Source organism: Doryrhamphus excisus, linkage group LG5, assembly GCF_037039965.1.
Source record: "Doryrhamphus excisus strain RoL-2023G ecotype Guam linkage group LG5, RoL_Dexc_Guam_v1.1, whole genome shotgun sequence".
NCBI classification, from domain to species: domain Eukaryota; kingdom Metazoa; phylum Chordata; class Actinopteri; order Syngnathiformes; family Syngnathidae; genus Doryrhamphus; species Doryrhamphus excisus.
Window position 1 is genome coordinate 20,914,111 of NC_136361.1, and position 18,194 is coordinate 20,932,304.

Here is an 18,194-nt window from a genome sequence, read left to right on the forward strand (position 1 = left end):
CCCTCACAATGTCCAATTGCAGTGGTGAGATGCAATTGAGATCCTGTAGATTCTAAAGCAATAACATCTCCGCTGCTGTTAAACTAACACCGTTGCATGCCTTGGTTTAGACTTAGCATTTATCCATGAACTGGATCTTGGAGTTTATGGACAGTATTTCTGATGAATTTGTGCAGTGGCTTGTTTTGATTTGAAAACCCAAAGAATTGGAAAAACACTCATCCTCAAGTGTAAACGCCTGTTTTTCTTCCAAATAAACATCAATGATTCCTACAGCAAGAAGTAAATAACGTGCTACCTGAATATAGCTTTCAAACTGAACTCGTAGTTTGGAGTTCTGCAAAACTACTAATGGTGGTAAGACAGGTCAAAAGGGCACAAACTATGCACATTGTTATGCACTAGGGTGACCAAATGTTATTTTCCCAGTACGTCCTGTTTTCACATCCTGTCCTGGATCCTTTTTTTAAATGAAGGATGAAAACGTCCTGCATGGTTTTCATTATACGGCATCAGGGCACTCTACTGCACGTCACATAAACATTTGCTTTAATATGCTTGTGCACGAAACAGCATGATTAATATGGTTTTGAGCCACACAGCATTTGAAGCACCAAATGGTGACAATCTGTTTTCCTCGGGGTAACATCTCACCACATATCTTAACACTTAGCCGGGCTCCAAAAGTGGGATGTTACCGCATCCTATGACTCAAACTGTTGATGCCTACTGAAGCAAGAAATTTGACTTATGTAACTTGGAGATACCGCGACATGGCAGAGTGGAATGTCGTCACCATGATGAGATGGTGTTAGTTCCTTTAGGCGGATCTATCTGCTTTATTCAGTAGATTGGTGTTACATCATGATTCTGAAAAGTATGGGTCGACACACACACACACACACACACAGCTGCAGTGGCACTGACCCAGTTTGTCTTTGGCGCTGTTTTCCAGCTCCAGTAAAGTGGATTTAATGCACTTCACCTTGTCAGCTTTTTAACCCAAGGGACATGAAAACAAATGGAGAAAAAGTTTACTTAAGTTATGGGTACAGTGTCGGGCCATCTGGATACTTTCCACTTATTTATTAATATGAACATCTTGAATAAATGAAGCTCTGAGGTAACTTTTACAGGCATCTTACATAAGAGACTTCATTTGCAGCAGCACAACCCTGTCAAAAAATGTCAAGGGTCCACACAGTTGGCTGGTTATCATGCTTTAATAATAAATATACGTACATAGACATCTGATGTAAACCACTTGTATTGCACATAGCTCAGGCACATAACTATGAACTTTCTGCTAGCAATACATAATAAAGCTTAAAGGAAAAATATACACTTCACAAAAAAAAAGGTGACTTTACATTAAAGCTTTGGCTGAAGGTTTAAGGTTTCTTTTTCAACAATAAGTCAGACATCTCAAACTGAAATAGACAATCTTTTACTCTAACATAAGAACAACATGGGACATTACAAAACAATGAACACAATCATCTACCAAGATGATCATCTTATTGAGAAACTAGAAATAAATTGCCCCCATAAATGAATATTTCCTTTCTTCTTAGCATTTTGCGTCAACTGATGGTAATATACAGTGCGGTGTAAAAGTGCTGGACCCCCAAAAGCTGCATTATGTGATCACAAAAAGAAAAAAAAAACTTGAAAGTGCTTCTAATTCAAAGTGAGATGTGTTCTTGTGAGTTGAAAGCCGTTACACAACCGGCCTGTGAGCAACGTGACGGAGAGAGTGCAATCCCATAATGCAACATCCCCGGATGAATGCAGCAATATTGTAGACCGGAGCGCTTCCATCCACACCGTGCCGCGAGTAGAGCCAGGCTACTGTGGGTAACACCGGGGCTGCCACTGCAACCAGATCCACTAGGAAACTGGTGCTCCAATACTGCTTGCCCACCACACCCAGTTCTGGTGACACGGGACTTTTTTCTGTGCTCACACCAAAATCTAACTCATCCATGAACCGGGTGCTCTGTGCAGGATCTGAGTCGTACAAGACGGGGCTGTCAAGTGAAGCAGGGGTTAGCATGTTGGGTACGGAAGGCATCAATCTAGTGGTGGTGCTGGGAAGGTTTTGGAAGCCCAAAAGAGTGTTGGAGATGGACAACGTTGGTTCTTTAAGAAGCTGGTAAAGCAGAGCCTGGAGGTCTTGAGGCATGGGCGTTATGTCAGTCTGGATGCCTTTATCTTCAGTCTTCTCCTGGGAGACAGAAAGGATACAGCTGGTATCTTGTGTAGCTGATGGAGGTGGATCGGATTTTTCTGATAATGTGGACACCCCAGAGACAGACCCTAGCACAGGTTTTTCTTTGCTGATGGAGTCCTGACTGAAATCCACCGCAGTGGACATAAAGACCTGCTCTAAGATGTCAGCTCTGTTGGCCATCTCATCGTTTATCAGCAGCCCACTATCAGCCATGGCTTCTTCTGCTTGATCGCCCAACTCCATAACACCCTCGTCCTCGCCCATCAGCTTCTTCCGACTGCTGTCGGTGCTGTCAAAGATCAAGTCCAGCGTGTTGTCATCTTGCAGGTTGGCACCGCTCTGAGCCAGCTCCATGCTTTGCAACAGAGACTCCAACTTCCGATTTTGGATGTTTATGTCAATAAAATACTTCTGTATCCCTTTATCCTTCTCCATCAGGCTGCTCTTCATGGTCTCCACCACCTGCCGCAGCTGTTTGATTTCCTTCCGGGCCTCTTTGAGGGACAGCTGGGCCTCCACTCGGTGACACTCCTCTTCAATCCAGTCTTCCCTCATTCTGCTAAGCTGGCCTTTGAGCTCCTCGATTTCTGACTCTCTGAAAAACAACAAAAACGTGCAGTTTTACGAGTCATTTGCTTTATTTAACATGTGCTTACAATGATCCCAGACATCTTGACATAACTATGACAAATAACCAGTTAGTATTCTACAGCTCAGCAATGACTGAGGGGAAAGTAGACCACTATCACAATAGATTCACATTTCACATGTAAAAAGTGTAGGCAGCCACATTTTCTTCAAATGGTCAAATTCCATAACCAACCGGTCATGCATCCTGTTCTCAGACTCCAACAGCTTCGTCTTCAGGTGTCTGATGGCCACTTCCTTCTGCTGCAGAGGTGTGAGGTACTGCTCAGGGTTCGGGGGTTTGATTCCATGGTTATCTCCACAATAGTGATAGCGGCCCAAGTTTGCTCGCCTGTTGGGCAAAAATCAATCAAGTTTACCCGTAAGGAAGCAACCAGCAGAATACACCACTAATGACGTTTAAAATCACTTCATGCAAAAAGGCAATTAGTGTGCCTGAAAGAGCGCTGCCAGAGCAAATGCTCGCTGGAGCCGAGAATTACTGTCTGACGCAGGATTACTGGCATGCAGACAAGAGACTAAAAAGTCAGAATGTGGTTTATCTAAACGCAAGCTCAGTAAACAAGGGAATAAATCAACTCACTGGAAAAAAAAACATAATCTGGATACTAATTGCATTGACATGCACTCTACATGGCGTATGATTCATGTTCTCATGCACCAAGAGAAACGTTAAAAGGACAAGGTTTTTTATGCAGATGGTGAGTGGGTGGAATTGGACAGCGTGCAAAGCAGCCTCAAAGCTCCTCTCTTCCAATTGCACAATATTGTAGCAACCCGAATGATTTGATGCGTTGCATCCAAGCCGGGTATATAGACAACACAAGGAGGTAAAAATGTACCAAGCGGATTACAGATATTAAAACGTCAGCATTAGTATGCATTTTAATATGCCGAAAAATGCAGTTACTAATATTCCATGCTGCTGTCAAAAATGTGCTTTTATTGTAATCTGGTTATGAGCTGCAGGTCACATCGTCTGGGCTCAAAATCCAGACCTTTGAAAGATTGTAATCGTATTAATCCCAACCCCAGCCTAATCAGCACAAATAATCCCTGCAGGCTGCAACAGAGGAAATGAACTTGATCCTTCATATTGGCTGAAATACAATCCAAATCTCATTGCCTCAAAAGTCTGTCCTCATAACGGAAACGGGAATTCTATAGTCAACAATTAATTGACAGTGGCCGTATTTTTGGTTAAAACAGCGGTAAAGCCCTGCTCTTGTTCTAAATCGGATGGCTTCAGTGTCCCTGCCCATAATAAACAGTATCCTATACAGAACATGCTTATTTTTTTCAAGGTTAAATTGCCACCAAATCATAAAAAATATGGCAAATAAAAACCTTGCACTCCAAAACATTAATGTCAGTGATAACAGCTGCGATCACTGGACACTACAGGATTTTTAGGCTTGAACATGAGTCATTCAAGCCTCTTCCCATGTTAATTAACCAGTCTGATGGCGGTGCTCACGAAAGGGATTTATTGTTATTGGATTTCCAAAGTTCCCACTTGGTCAATACTATCTGCTTAGCATACATTTTGTAAACATTCATTCATTCATTCGGGGGTGCTGGAGACTTACCCAGCTGTCTTCGGGCAAGAGGCGGGGTACACCCTGGACTGGTCGCCAGCCAATCACAGGGCACATATAGACAAACAACCATTCACACTCACATACATACCTATGGACAATATGGAGTTGCTAATTAACCTAGCATGTTTTTGGAATGTGGGAGGAAATCGGAATACCCGGAGAAAACCCACGCATGCACGGGGAGAACCTGCAAACTCCACACAGAGATGGATGAGGGTGGGATTAAACAGAATTGAACTTGATCTCCCAGCTGTGAGGTCTGCGCGCTAACCACTCGACCACCGTGCAGCCGATTTTGTAAACAGCACATCAATAATAACTTCCAATGCATTACTTCCAATCATTTCACAGTTCATATCAGAGGCACTCAACAAAACCATGACCTTTGGTTCCCCCCCCTCCATTTAGGATTAGATTATCAATCAAAGAAAGGCCAAACAACATGAAAGATTCATGTTATCATCACCATACCTCAATCTAACAATTACAACCATGGAATTCCCCTTACAGTCTCCAAGATCCTTGGAAAAATCTCAGCAGGTTGAGGTTCAAGGTGTCATATAAAGTACATAAATAAGCATCATACACACAAAAGCAGTACCTGGAGGTTGGGCTGGAGTTGCAGCTGCTGCTGTTTGTGGTCGAGCAAGCACCTCTGGGTGGTGTCCTGTAGGGAGCGTAGAGATCTGCATCACGGTTGCTGGCAGGGCTCCCCGCTGGTTTGAAGACTGGGAACGACCGGATGTGGGTACTGCGACTTCATTGGTGAAGAGAGTTATTATTTACATTTTAACAAACATCTCTAGCATAGTTATTAAATATAGCATACCTGCGAGAAGGAGCCTTCTTTCCTGATGATTTGGAAATCAGGCTCTCCCTGGTCTTCAGGCTTCCTGTACTGCTGGACGAGCTGAAGTCTGCCTCACTTCCTGCATTGGGAGGAATTGAATTGTAACATTTGTTCAGCCACTTCATGATAGCTACAACAATGGGGACACTTTCACACTCACATATAATATTTTGAGATTTATAAGAATGTGATACCCTGATGCTAAAAAAAAAAAATCCTGTGCAGTTCAATATGCTAAGCTATCTTCAGTCATTATTAATATACTCTTTCATAATGAATACAAGCAGTGGATGTTTGCTAAATACAAGGATGAAGAGTCTTGAACCAGTCATGATGTGCTATATATATCACTATATTGACACTTACTATGGTACACATTATGTCATTGGATGGTCATATCACCTCGTACTTCGGTACGAGGTACATTATTTTAAAAAAGCCTGTATTATGGAAAGCAGGAAGTGAAACAGTTACTGATTGTAAAAGTACCAGATGGAGGGGTAGGATTTAATAAGCTTTGCTTCTTCCTACTCCTTTTGGACATGTGGAACTGTGAACTGATTATGTGATGCACTCAATTGTAATCTGATGCATGTTCAAATGAAATAAAACCATCACCATATTTTATTTTTACAATATGCAGCGGGCCAGTACAAAAAAAAACAACGTGTCAAATTTGGCCCCCGTGCCACACTTTGGACACCACTGCATTTTCTATGAAAATAAGCATCAGTGTTTGGTACAACTAGAAGCAATTCAACACAATAATTCAGCATGTTGCACCTAAACAATGCCTTCTATGTTCATTAACAAGACAAAAGTTCTTTTGTCTTTGAGCAGAAGCTCCTCAGAAAGTGTCAGACTGAAACTGTCAGTCAAAGCGCAGCTGTAAGTTACACTGTTTGTCCCATCTGCAAAATGAATGCACTTGAAAAAAAAAACATTCACACAATTAAAATATAAACTTTAGTGTTGATATGGCATTAAATCGAATTTATCTAATCGATAATTAGAAAAAGTAGAAGATATCAGATATGAAAGCAAACCTGAGAGACATCTCCTGCCATCAAACAACACCATCGTACTGTGTCCGGTGATGACGGTGTCAAACTAAACAGGTCCAAATTTTACCACGCTACACCACTTGGTGAGTCTACTAAAGTTGCACCCTCATTCACTCGGCCAAGTAACCTCCCACTAATCAGCCTAATTGGTTAAGCTGCTGAACCTCTTCCCTCATCAGTTTACTGCTCATTTTGCGGCAGGATCGAGTCCTTCAGTGTCCGAAGAGGTCTTTAACAGGAAACAAGTCCAAGTTTTGGTATATAAAGTATCACAGAATAATATTGTGTCTCTTTTCTACAGTTTGATTGTGTAACATGTCAATGTGTCATCATGTAGATACGACTTGATTTTATTTTTATTATCCTGGCCCATTAGGTAGTTGCTAAGGGCATATTGTGGCATTTGTTAATAATTTTAAATTATTTTACAAAATAAAATCTATGGAATTTGCTGATATGCTTGCTTTTTACCTCTGGCTGTCATGGCAGGCCTCAGTTCCTTCTTGCGCCTCGGTGCGCTTCTTGGTTCTCCACTTCCCTCTGCCATCACTCGCACCCTTTTCACTTTGGTCTTGCGCTCTGGGAGTGTTGAGGGCGAGCTCTGGGTACTCTGTTCTGACCCTGACGGGGTTTTGGAGGGGGACACAGACTGACTAGTGGGGCAGCCGGTGTCATCTATATTGTAGATAGGCACACAGACAATAATAACCAAGGACGGGCAACACGGGACAGACATGCAAGACGATGATCTTGCACAAACACACACTGACACATCTACACACGTACTGTACACATGCACTCTCTCTGCTAAGGAGGCCAACCTGATGCACATGAAATAAAATGATCTGATAAATGAATGATGCTGCTGTATAATAATGATGTTTTTTCACATTTTTGGTCTTTTTAATGACCTAAAATCAGGTTAAACTCCTCCAATTCTTACCAGAGTAAAAACTGTTGGTGCTGATTGTCCTCTTGGAGTGATCTGAGCTGACATCACATTCTTTTCCCTCCTCCTCTGAGAAAGGGGAGTCAGAAAGAGGTGACCCTTTGCCCTTGGGCTGAAAGGGATGGAGGACCAAACGTGGGATGCGACTGCGAGGGCTGCCTTTCTCAGGGGACTTCTTTTCCTGTCCAGGGCAACATGCTGCACGTTACTACATCGGTGCATGGTCAAATGTGTCCTCACACAAAAGAAATGATTGTTTTGCAGTTGTGTAGTATTTTACATACTGAATTTTGTAGGAATCACGACTAACCTCATATTCTTGGAACGGCCCCATGTTTCTCTAAAGAAAATGAAGAAGAGTTTGTATGAAGCGGGCAAAAAGAAAAACAAAGAACAAAGACCCTCTTTCGGTTGAGCTGCTAAATCACACACACACACACACACACATGCATACACACAAAGTACTTGCTCAGCCTGGTACAGATGGCACAGAAAGTAGAGTGCCAACCATAATCAGCACATTCAATTTTAGAGCCTTATAAATTTGGTTTTAGGCTTTTTAAGGTCAAATGAATCACATTAAAAGCTTTTATTTTTATGGTTTAGTACAAGGGTGTCCAAAGTGCGTCCCAAGGAACATTTGCGGCCTGCAGCAGGTTTTTTATTGGCCTGCAGCATATTCTTAATATATAATTTAAAATAATAAAAAAATGAAAAAATCAGCAAAATTATTCAAACAATAAAACCAAAATATTAAGAGAAAAAAATGTGTAAATTTTTAATTTAATGATATTAATGGTGGCCCTTGTATCTTTTTATTTTCAATGTGGCCCACGGTGGAAAATGTTTGGAGAATCTAACCCAGATCTTCCCGTGACCGTGTGTCTAACATGCTAACCACTTGGCCCCAACAATAAATCATAAAGTGTATATTGAAAAATAACAATTCACATTTCTATTCACACCAATGGGTGATTTGAGTCAGCAGTTTAGCTAACACTTATCTTATTATGTAAGGCCAAATTCAATTAACTGTGGGAGGACATAAACAAAGACAGGAAACAAGGAACAAACATTTCTTATTAATGCTCTAAAGCTAAATAATGCACAATTTCCTTTCATGCTTGAATCCAATTCACATTATCACGTCACTCCTTTTGCTCTGCCTCTCAGCTTAATGGGTCTATTGCGTAAGTGCAGATGCGCACTTTTTTTATTGACCCCCCAAGGTGTTTGTGCTACTTTGAATCCTCTTTTATTCACTCCACCAAATGGTTCTGTTCTCTGTATCAAGATAGATTTAATAATATTCTAATAATATACTGCATTACCACTCAATGGCCTGATGCAAGTAAGACACTTTGTACCTTGAAAGATCCTCTTTCTTCACACCACAAAGGATGACAAAAATAGAACTGCACACAGTGGGAATAAAACTCAACCTCATCTTGTCAGATTCTAAAATGGAAACGTTATCTAGGTGGCCTCTGTTACCTACTTTCATTTTCTCTTCAGCATCCTCATACACTGCAGCCACAGGACCACGGTGCATGTGTGGCTGTCTCGTGAATTGGTACATCAAAATGATATGAAGTATCAAGCAGCGCTTCCACTCTCGTGGAAGCACCCTAGCAACAGTCTTAGCAACACATTTTAGAGAATGGAGCAGTGAACAGTGTGGCAACTTCTGCAGCTCATCCTGAGACCCTTGTGGGGGTGTCACCATGCAGTTAGATGGTGTTATCTAGCGAAGCATTGGCAGGCATTTTTCATTATAGGCAATGGGGCGGCATGGATCAGGTGATTTCCCGTCCTCCTGTGATCCCTTTGCTCTTTGAGTTTCATGGCTTCACTTTGTCACAGTTTAAAAATATATATTAATTAATAAATCATACTGTTTCATGGTTGAATATGGCCTATTATTAGTCAGTAAATAGCCACATTTAAACAAATGTTCAGTATTTTTCCCCTAAATTAAGCATTTCAATCATAAAAATTGCTGAATTAACCAAAATACAAATATAAGGCATCCAGAAGACGCATTCAAATTGTGATATGTAGCACTCTACACTGGTCACTAGGTGTCAGTAATGTTACTATAATGGTCGATGAAGCATGACATCACCACTGATGACCGGAAAAATAAGCCTTGCAGGTATTGCAGCTTTAAATTATCTCTTAACAGGCACTATAATAATAATATTAGAATTATAATAATAATCATCATTAAGATAACACAGGCGAATGTTGCATCTGTAACCCACAGCAACTCAAATCTGATCCTCAGACATTACTTCCTGTCTACCACCCACAAATCTCCTCTAGCAACGCACGTGAATAAGCGAGTAAGAGTCTTAAATTGCTTATTTTCTGTTATTATGTTTACTATGTTGGCTAATACGAGTGTGAAGGTGACTGTTGGGGTGTTATTTTATGTGTAGAGGGCTCTAATAATATCTACTTTTGACGCACAGCTTGCTCCGCTTCCCCTTCCAAAACTTTGCAAACTTGACGTTGATGTTCTATGATTTTGGATCAACATTTGCAATGAAAGTGACAGTTTTAATTTTTTTTAAATCAGAATCAGAATCTTCATTCAGCACAAACAGCATCAAACTGTTTAATGACGAGGATCTACAGTCCCTTCAAGGGAAAACCAAATCATTCTTCATTTAACACGTCAACATAAACAGTAGGGTGGATATACAGTACAGTACAAATGCGCACAAACTGTTTGCACGGCATGTAAACAAGCTTTGACTCAAGCTGTCTCATTGGAGCAGATGGGCTACGTTACAGCATGGATATGAACTCATATTCATCCACGCCAACTGCTTTCTAATGATGATTTGTGCATGCAATTGAAAGTTGTAGTTGAACATAATGTCCTTCTTTTGTCCCTCATATGAAAACTTGTTCTTTACAACCTTTAAACAGACGGCATCATCACATCATGATGTCAGACTGATGCATTTGACTGAGTCATTGCTATCTACAGTACCTATCATCTATCTAGACTATACACATTCATATCAGTACAAATAGTACAGATTATTCAATTATTTGCTATGATAGCCACCAAATTTGGGGGTTTGTTTGGTTTCATTTGGTGCCCCCAAACATAAACAACAACAACAACAACAACAAAGGATGTTTTTCTCAGTCCCTATAGGAACGTCACCCATACAGGATATAAGTTTAAACACCCAACTTTCAATCTAACATGGCCAAATTTATTTTACATGCATGCATATTTCATTTTATCACGATCATTTGTCATAACCAACAACGACAACTCCATTGCAAAGGAGAAAAATAACAATAAAAAAGGCTTGCCTGGATGTTTTGCAGTGATTGCTCCTCGGAAGAATGGTCGGTGCAGCACAAAGCTCTATCTAGCTACGTGCTCTTCTCTTAGGATGTTCTCCACAAGAGAGCTAGGAACACACACACACCATGAAACAAGAGTCCAGACCACTGACAGCGCATGCACTGACGACGACCATCCTCAGGGTGTTACATAACCCAGTACCTCTTCACCCACCACCGTGTAAGCTGCAGACAGACACTGATGAGCATGCGTTACAGTACATGTAATCCATCGTTCAAACGACGTGTTTTTCAGATTAAAATACGCATATATATTCAATAGGATCTGAATTTAAGTACCAAGGTGGAGATGCGATCATAATGGCTCTCCATGGTGCTGAAAGTGAGAGGGGGTGGGGGCAGTGCTTGTGCCTTTTTCTGTTAATTATTACCAGTCATTTATATTGGCGGCGTCCTGGAACATTAACGTTTCGTTATCAGTTAGGTCTGATAAACCTATTGGCAACTAATGTCGTAAATAAACCCCAAATGAGCATGTTTACCTATGTGGGCGCTCATCACATGACATGTGAGTCGAACTGGGCCACCGGAAGGTTCTGAATACTGGGTGGAACCGAGTGAAATGTGACGTCACCACTGTTGCCGGATGGCAGATACCAGAACATTAAAATGATCCTATTTTCAGGGAAATTATAGTACACACCCGATTTGACGTTGCCTGAGACCACCTGCTAAAGTAAAATATTACCACATCACAGTTTATTATTACTAATGACGCAGTTTTACCTTTAAATTACCTAATATCACGTTTGGAATGAAAGTGCCACTGGCAGAACAGCGCCCTCACGTGGCTGTAAAGAGACACGCGAGACAATGCACAACATGAGTCACAGTGCTGGATGATCTTGTTTGTGTTTGTAATGTATTGAAGGAGTCCACTTATCGTCCAGTGTGGGATTTTTTGTCATTAAGACCCATTTTAAGTGCGTGAAAATTATCATAGAAATGATAATTACAATATTACGATAATTACACAACGTCAGGCAATGTTGGATGTCGCCAACAAACATTTTTGTCTCTGTTGCCCTCTGCCGGTACTAATGTGTAATGACAGTCGTTCAAACAATGCCATAATATAACACAATGAGTCTCACTCACTATCTTGTTAGTTCCTGACACTTATCCAGTTCAGGATCAGAGGTCAGATGGAGTCTATCCCAGTTGAATTTGGGGTGGGGACTGGTCCCACAAGCAACCATCCACACTCAAATTCACACCCATCGTCAACTTAGTCTCCAATTACAGGAACATCACTTGCCCAGTTTAATAAGTCTGAAGGAAATATGAAGAAGTGTAGTATAATTAATGATACAGTAACATTACATTTGGCTCATAAGAATGTTATTTTATGTCAATATAATGCCATATATCGACGTAAGACCTCAAGTGTTTTTGGTTGTTATCAAGAAAAACACGGGCATTGCTAGATATCTGCTCTTTTTTAATGACTGTCAAAGGTCACGTGAAAGGCAATTCTAAAAACGGCCACTAGATGTCGCCAAAGCCTTTTTAAAGATCTTTGGCGTCCTGCTGTCAGGTTCGCTAGTGTGTCATGAGTTAACCAGCAGTCATGTTAATAAGGAGCTCAATCCAAATGTCGTGCTACCCACTGGAAGGACACGCAAAGATACAATTCCCTGGTTGCATCATCAATAGTGGTCATTTTTTTACACAGCTTTATGATCACTAAGTATGTGTTGAACTATCTTATGGTAAAATCTTATCTAATCAGATCAGTGTCCTTTGACTGTGGCAGAGGGCATTATATACATATATTGAACTTTAACACCATTTTGTACTTTTTCAAAAACTTTTACATAATCAAATTTTAAATTAATCTCAAATTAATGGTGTGTTTTGATTTTACGCACGTTTGTCCATATTTATCTTCGTATTTATTTGTCCATATTCTATCAGAGGGACAGTAAATCATGTCTTACGAAACCACAACAACAACAAAACGATCCCACACGGATTCCTGAGTCTCTGTGGCCTTTTTGGCAAGTGGATGTCATGAAATTGGGAAGCACCGGGCGACCGTGTGGGCGTGTTCCTCTCGGCCTAACAGTCTCTGCTGCGGTGTGGAGTCCAGAGCGCAAAACGCACTTCTCCAGGGCGCAAACGCAGCAGCTCTCACACCCTGACGCGCACAACATCTCCGGCTCAGGCGGACCCCTCCATCCAAGGGAAGAAAAAAAAAGTGCCCCTCCAGCCATGTTTGCATCTCGAGTTGTCACGCTTTACGTTGGCCTGCTGCTTTTTTTCCTTTGGAATATACCATGTTTCCAGTCAGCTGCTATCATCTCTCCTTCTGCTCCGAGGAGGAACAGGGGAGCGAGGCTGCCTCATCAGGCCGGACAAAGGTCAATCAAACTCCTAAAAGACATCTTCGCGTCTTCCCATCACAAAGAAGACCACAAGGACTACATCGTACCGCATGAGTACATGCTCTCCATTTACAGGACCTACTCGGCTGCAGAGAAACTGGGACTAAACGCCAGCTTTTTCCGCTCCTCTAAATCCGCCAACACCATAACAAGTTTCGTGGACAGAGGAACAGGTTGGTTTGTAGGCGCAGTGATGTCAAATTGTGCAGAAAATATATTTTTAGGGGGTATTTCCCCCACTTTTGCGCACAACGTGTGATTTCCTGTCAGTATGGACTTAGATTAAACTTAACCAGGACTCTAAAACACAATTGAGGCACTTGCTAAAAAGGGAGGTTGTAAATCAGCTTAAGTGCTGGCATGGGAAAAAAAAAACGCGAATGGAGGAAACACAAAAAGGCCCAAATTGGCATGAGTTGGTTGTGCGCATTTTCAAGTATTGTGCAGCCAAACCGATCCCAGGGAGAGAAGCAGGTGTTCGGAAGCAGGAAGCCCCTTCCACTCTCATGCATTAATATCATTAAATATTATTTATTCGCTCTCTATGCAGCGTATTGTTACTATGCGATTCGCTGTTTGTTTTTACAAGATCAATTATTATTTTCTCCCCAGTAAAATCCAAACTAGTGTGAAGACGCACAACTCGTTCGTGTGTCCGCTTCTTGATAGGAAAGAAAAAAGGCCGCACTTTCTCCTGTGATTGTGATGTGATGTGTCACTGGCTCTGACCCCGAGTTGGACCCTCTGAGAGCCGCTTGGCATCGAACGGCTGATTGGAGTATTTGAACTCAGTGATCTAATTGAGTGTTCATGTCATAACATATCAAACTATTCTCCCATAATGACCCTTCAAGGCCATGATGGCACAACACCAAATAAAAGACCAGGAAAAGTGGAAAAACTTCCTTTGCTGTGAAGTAGTCAGTATTTTTTTTGGTACTGCGGTACCTCAGAATTAACTAGAATTAACTTGAAACATCCGCGTTATACTCAACTGCGTTTAAATAAACAAAACACAAAACTTCTCATGCGTATTTACGCGCGACTTTTTTTTAAACTCTATTTAAATTAAGCCACGTTTCCCCTTTTTTCAAATATTATTTCCAGATATATACTTTATTCATTAAAACATACTGCAAAATGTGTTTTGCATTTGTAGAAATACACCAAAAAACCTATTTAACGGAATCATAATATTAAAAAACCTGGTACATTCTTGTCTGTCAACACGAATATGTCAGTAATTTCAACAGGCTGTGCACCCAAACCGTGCAGGCGCATTTTAAGGGGAATGTTGTCGTTGGCAACGTGGAATGAAATATAAGAGGGGAAGTGTTTTAATGAGGAGGATGGGAATTCAGACTGTTAATTATTTGGTGAACTTGTATTCGATCTTGTTTAAGGTCTTGTTAAAAAAAAAAGGTAGAAAAGAAACGTAATGCAGACCAGACGTGCAAAGTAACAAAAATGAGCACAAGGTTTCAATCTGTTTTTACGGTTTCCCTCGGCAGGGTTCACGGAGGGAAACTGACAAGTAGAATCAAATAATATATTTGGAATATCTTGTACAAATCACATGAATGTGGCTTTTGGATTTTTGTAAACTCGGATATATATGTATATAAGAAAAACATTTTACGTTATTTTGTAATGTAACTGAGGACCAAGCAACGTTATTTGGATTTATTTGGCAATTTTGTTACAGTATTTTAAAATATAAAATCACCTGTTGTTTCCTTTGTTCAATTTTAAATTGTTATGCAAATTATACAAACATAATTGTACATCTGAAAGATATATAGTATAGAATATAGTCTATGGAAGACCTGTAATGACCTACAGGTCCATCTGTACATGAAAAATAAATGCAAACTGTTATAATATCAGGCAAAATGACAATTAAATATTCTTCCATGTAATCCATCATAAAGTAAAACTAAACCACAATAAAGCATGTAGGCTTTCACTTGATGGGGCATTAAGATAGACCTAATTGAATTATTGAGTTTGTTGTGGAAAAAAAAAACAAAACAGCCTGAGAGTATTGGACTATTGTCAGAAAAAGGCAAGAAAACAAGTGAGCGTAACAATCAAGATGAGATGCTTCCTGCAAGCAGCTCGAACACTGTGTGCTTTGTATCTCAGCATCATTTTAAACAGGTCATGCGTGACAAATTTGCTGGAAATGAAATGAAAAGGCGTGAAGGACCAACAGTTTTTAAGCAGGTGTGCAGCCTGTCCCCCCAAATGGAAGATCTGTCCCGGAATGTGCTTTATCGATCATGAAACACTTGGCAATGGGACTTTTCCTCAATGTGCATGTTGTGTGTTTTGTTAGCGTTGGGTCCCACAGAGCTAACCGTCTCCTAACATCGGTCTTAAGCCGGAACAACCACTTTTTCATTGATTACACGCTGAACGAGTACATTCCGATACTAAATGTTAATTCACAGTTGAGTCTGATGCTGTGTTTGAGCACCAAATGGGTACAATTAGGCAATTATCTGTTTCAGGCTGCTTTTTGGTGGCTATTTGGGGGAAAAAGAGAGGGGGAGAGAGAAGGCCTCTGTGGGAGAATGTGAATCCCCCCCACCTCCCCTCCCATCCTGAACACTGTACACCCTAAGTGAATCTGACTGCAATTATTTTCTTCTTTTATCCTTGCAGACGATCTTTTGCACTCTACTCTGCGAAGACAAAAGTATCTGTTTGATGTCTCAACCCTTTCAGACAAAGAGGAGCTGGTCGGGGCCGAATTAAGGATATTTAGGAGAGCGTCGGCTGACTTGCAGACGACAGGCCTCTATCACATCCAGCTCTACCCGTGCGGCTCGGATACGCTGCTGGATTCCACGCTGCTGGACCCCGTGGACTCCACCAAATCCGGGTGGGCGGTGCTGGATGTGTGGGAGATGTTTAAATCACATCAACAGCATCATTATCGTCATCATCATCATCATCAACATAAAGGGAACCAGCTCTGCTTCCAGCTCAGAGTCACTCTTGGGAATTCGGACGCAGACGCAGACCTTAAGGTGCTGGGTCTGGACAGGAGTGGGCGATCCCAGCAGGAGAAAGCCATCCTGGTGGCGTACACCCGCTCCAAAAAGAGGGAGAACCTCTTCAACGAGATGAAAGAGAAGATCAAGTCGCGGAGGTCCATCAAGGAGATAGAAGTGGTGAGGGCTTCAGTGGAGGAGACAGAGGAGGAGGGGGCGCCCTTAAGGGGGGTCAGAGGCGACGGGCCAAGGCGGAGGAGGAGGACAGCCCTGAGCAATCGTCACGGGAAGAGACACGGAAAGAAATCCAAATCCAGGTGCAGCAAAAAAGCGTTACACGTGAATTTCAAAGAGCTGGGTTGGGACGACTGGATCATCGCACCTCTGGACTACGAGGCGTACCACTGTGAAGGCGTGTGCGACTTCCCGCTCCGATCCCATCTGGAGCCCACCAACCACGCCATCATACAGACTCTCATGAACTCCATGGACCCCAACAGCACACCCCCGAGCTGCTGCGTCCCTACAAAACTCAGCCCCATCAGCATCCTGTACATAGACTCAGGCAACAATGTTGTGTACAAACAGTACGAGGACATGGTGGTGGAGCAGTGTGGGTGCAGGTAGCGGACATTCGGGATAGCTTTTTTGAAAGACTTCAAGCCCAACGATACGTCTGGATGGGTTGAGGACATCCTCACCTGAATGACATCCGCACGGGACGCACGCAAGAGGCGACATTTGCTATTTATTCCGACCCACTGCTCATGAAAATGCACACTTTCCGCCTTAAAGTGTTATTTCCCAATCATGCAACAAGTCATCAAACAGGGCCTTGTTCCCCCAGAGTGTCCATTGTTCCATGGAAGCCCATCGGGTGCCACTGTGCACCTGTTCGTGCCGCGGCTATAGAGGACAGAGGCTTTTTGCCCGTCAGCGTTTGGACTTGCAAGCTCTTGTCGTGCAATCTTGTCTGTAAGGCGAACTGGTTTGGGTCTGTGCATGCAGCCCGTAATTGCCTCTGTCCCGCTGAAGTCATTAAATGCCCGTGCAAGTGCATTTTTTGCAGAAAAAAAGAAGAAAGAAAAGGGCCGAGAATGTCACACACACACACACACACACACAAGCATGCATGCACACACTCTCTCACAGATAATGCCTTCAAGAGATTTTTGCCTCACTGCAGACCAGTCCGGAGATGCTATGTGAAGGTCGCTGTGTGCTTTTGTGGACACAAAACCAGAACTTGTGGGTCCTCCGTTTTCAGTACAATGATGTTTTTTTTTAAAAAGCACACACACACACACACACACACACAAGTCAGGCAAACGTATTTGTAAATGTTTTTGCTCAAAAGTCTGCATCGTTACGAAATGCACTTCCGCAAATATCTTGCGCCAAGGAGATGCAGCCAGTTTGTCTGTAAAACAAGAGACTCGCAAAAGAGGCGATATTTAAATGCACATTAGCTTTGAATGCACTGCTGTTCATTATGTTTGAGTTGTAAATATTTTGTATAGTCGATAACTTTACAAAGTGCTCCCAATGAAGAAATGAGAGAACTGCATTTCTTTGTACATATACTAAATGCACTCAAATTGGTATAATTTCTATTATATAATTATTTTATTATTTGTGATGTACAGTTTCATGATAATCATATATTTCTTACATTAATAAGAGTAATTTAAGGTGTATTCAATATTTTTTTTGGTTTTTGCAGAGGGTGGAAAGTACCATTATTAATTGTCTACCTCATCATTGCATATAGAACCTTGAGTTTTGAGGTGTATTCGGTTAGTGTAAAGTGGTATATATATAAGATCATTTATATTCATATATTACTGGATACTATTCCGCTCCTTTACTGTACAAATAAATGTCAAAACCAAGCCCACAAGCCTTGTATTTGGATTGATTCCACCCTCGTTTGTCTTTGTGTATTCAAGTCAATAAAATATTGTTGAAAGTTTTTACGATAGTGAAACAATCGACAATCATTTGCCTCTTAAATATTGCTCATTTACACTAAGGTGGTTCAATTGATGTGGAGTCAATATCCTTACAGTCTTA

General features: G+C 41.5%; 2 protein-coding genes across 4 annotated transcripts; one reads left to right on the forward strand and one right to left on the reverse strand.

The window, feature by feature from the left end:
• Window positions 1–1,204: 1,204 nt before the first annotated feature.
• Window positions 1,205–10,839, reverse strand: sybu (syntabulin (syntaxin-interacting)). Of its 3 annotated transcripts, none has more exons than XM_078790916.1 (8): window positions 10,682–10,839; window positions 7,656–7,685; window positions 7,340–7,526; window positions 6,868–7,017; window positions 5,312–5,411; window positions 5,084–5,239; window positions 3,057–3,212; window positions 1,205–2,828 (listed from the first exon to the last, which is right to left on the reverse strand). In XM_078790916.1, the coding sequence occupies exons 2-8, from the start codon at window positions 7,677–7,679 to the stop codon at window positions 1,721–1,723; spliced, it is 1,881 nt and encodes a 626-aa protein (XP_078647042.1). In that variant the 5' UTR covers window positions 7,680–7,685; window positions 10,682–10,839; the 3' UTR covers window positions 1,205–1,720. The 3 variants fall into 3 exon arrangements, with proteins under 3 accessions (XP_078647042.1, XP_078647041.1, XP_057909665.2); XM_078790915.1 differs by having other exon boundaries at window positions 6,868–7,071; XM_058053682.2 differs by lacking the exons at window positions 6,868–7,017; window positions 7,340–7,526; window positions 7,656–7,685; window positions 10,682–10,839 and adding an exon at window positions 6,379–6,546.
• A 2,029-nt stretch (window positions 10,840–12,868) lies between these two features.
• On the forward strand, window positions 12,869–18,035 carry gdf6a (growth differentiation factor 6a). Its single transcript, XM_058053683.2, has 2 exons — window positions 12,869–13,295; window positions 15,790–18,035. Exons 1-2 carry the CDS (start codon window positions 12,950–12,952, stop codon window positions 16,746–16,748), a joined length of 1,305 nt encoding a protein of 434 aa, XP_057909666.2. The 5' UTR covers window positions 12,869–12,949; the 3' UTR covers window positions 16,749–18,035.
• Window positions 18,036–18,194: the final 159 nt, after the last annotated feature.

Excerpts from the sequence above, each read along its gene's own strand:
- sybu (XM_078790915.1), bottom strand. The coding sequence starts at position 7,679 with ATGGGGCCGTTCCAAGAATATGAG. Across the intron at positions 5,412-6,867 it reads GCCTGCCATGACAGCCAGAG|GAAGTGAGGCAGACTTCAGC; the intron begins GTAAAAAGCAAG and ends CTCCCAATGCAG. Across the intron at positions 2,829-3,056 it reads GAGAACAGGATGCATGACCG|AGAGTCAGAAATCGAGGAGC; the intron begins GTTGGTTATGGA and ends GTTGTTTTTCAG.
- gdf6a (XM_058053683.2), top strand. The coding sequence starts at position 12,950 with ATGTTTGCATCTCGAGTTGTCACGCTTTACGTTGGCCTGCTGCTTTTT. Across the intron at positions 13,296-15,789 it reads TTTCGTGGACAGAGGAACAG|ACGATCTTTTGCACTCTACT; the intron begins GTTGGTTTGTAG and ends TTATCCTTGCAG.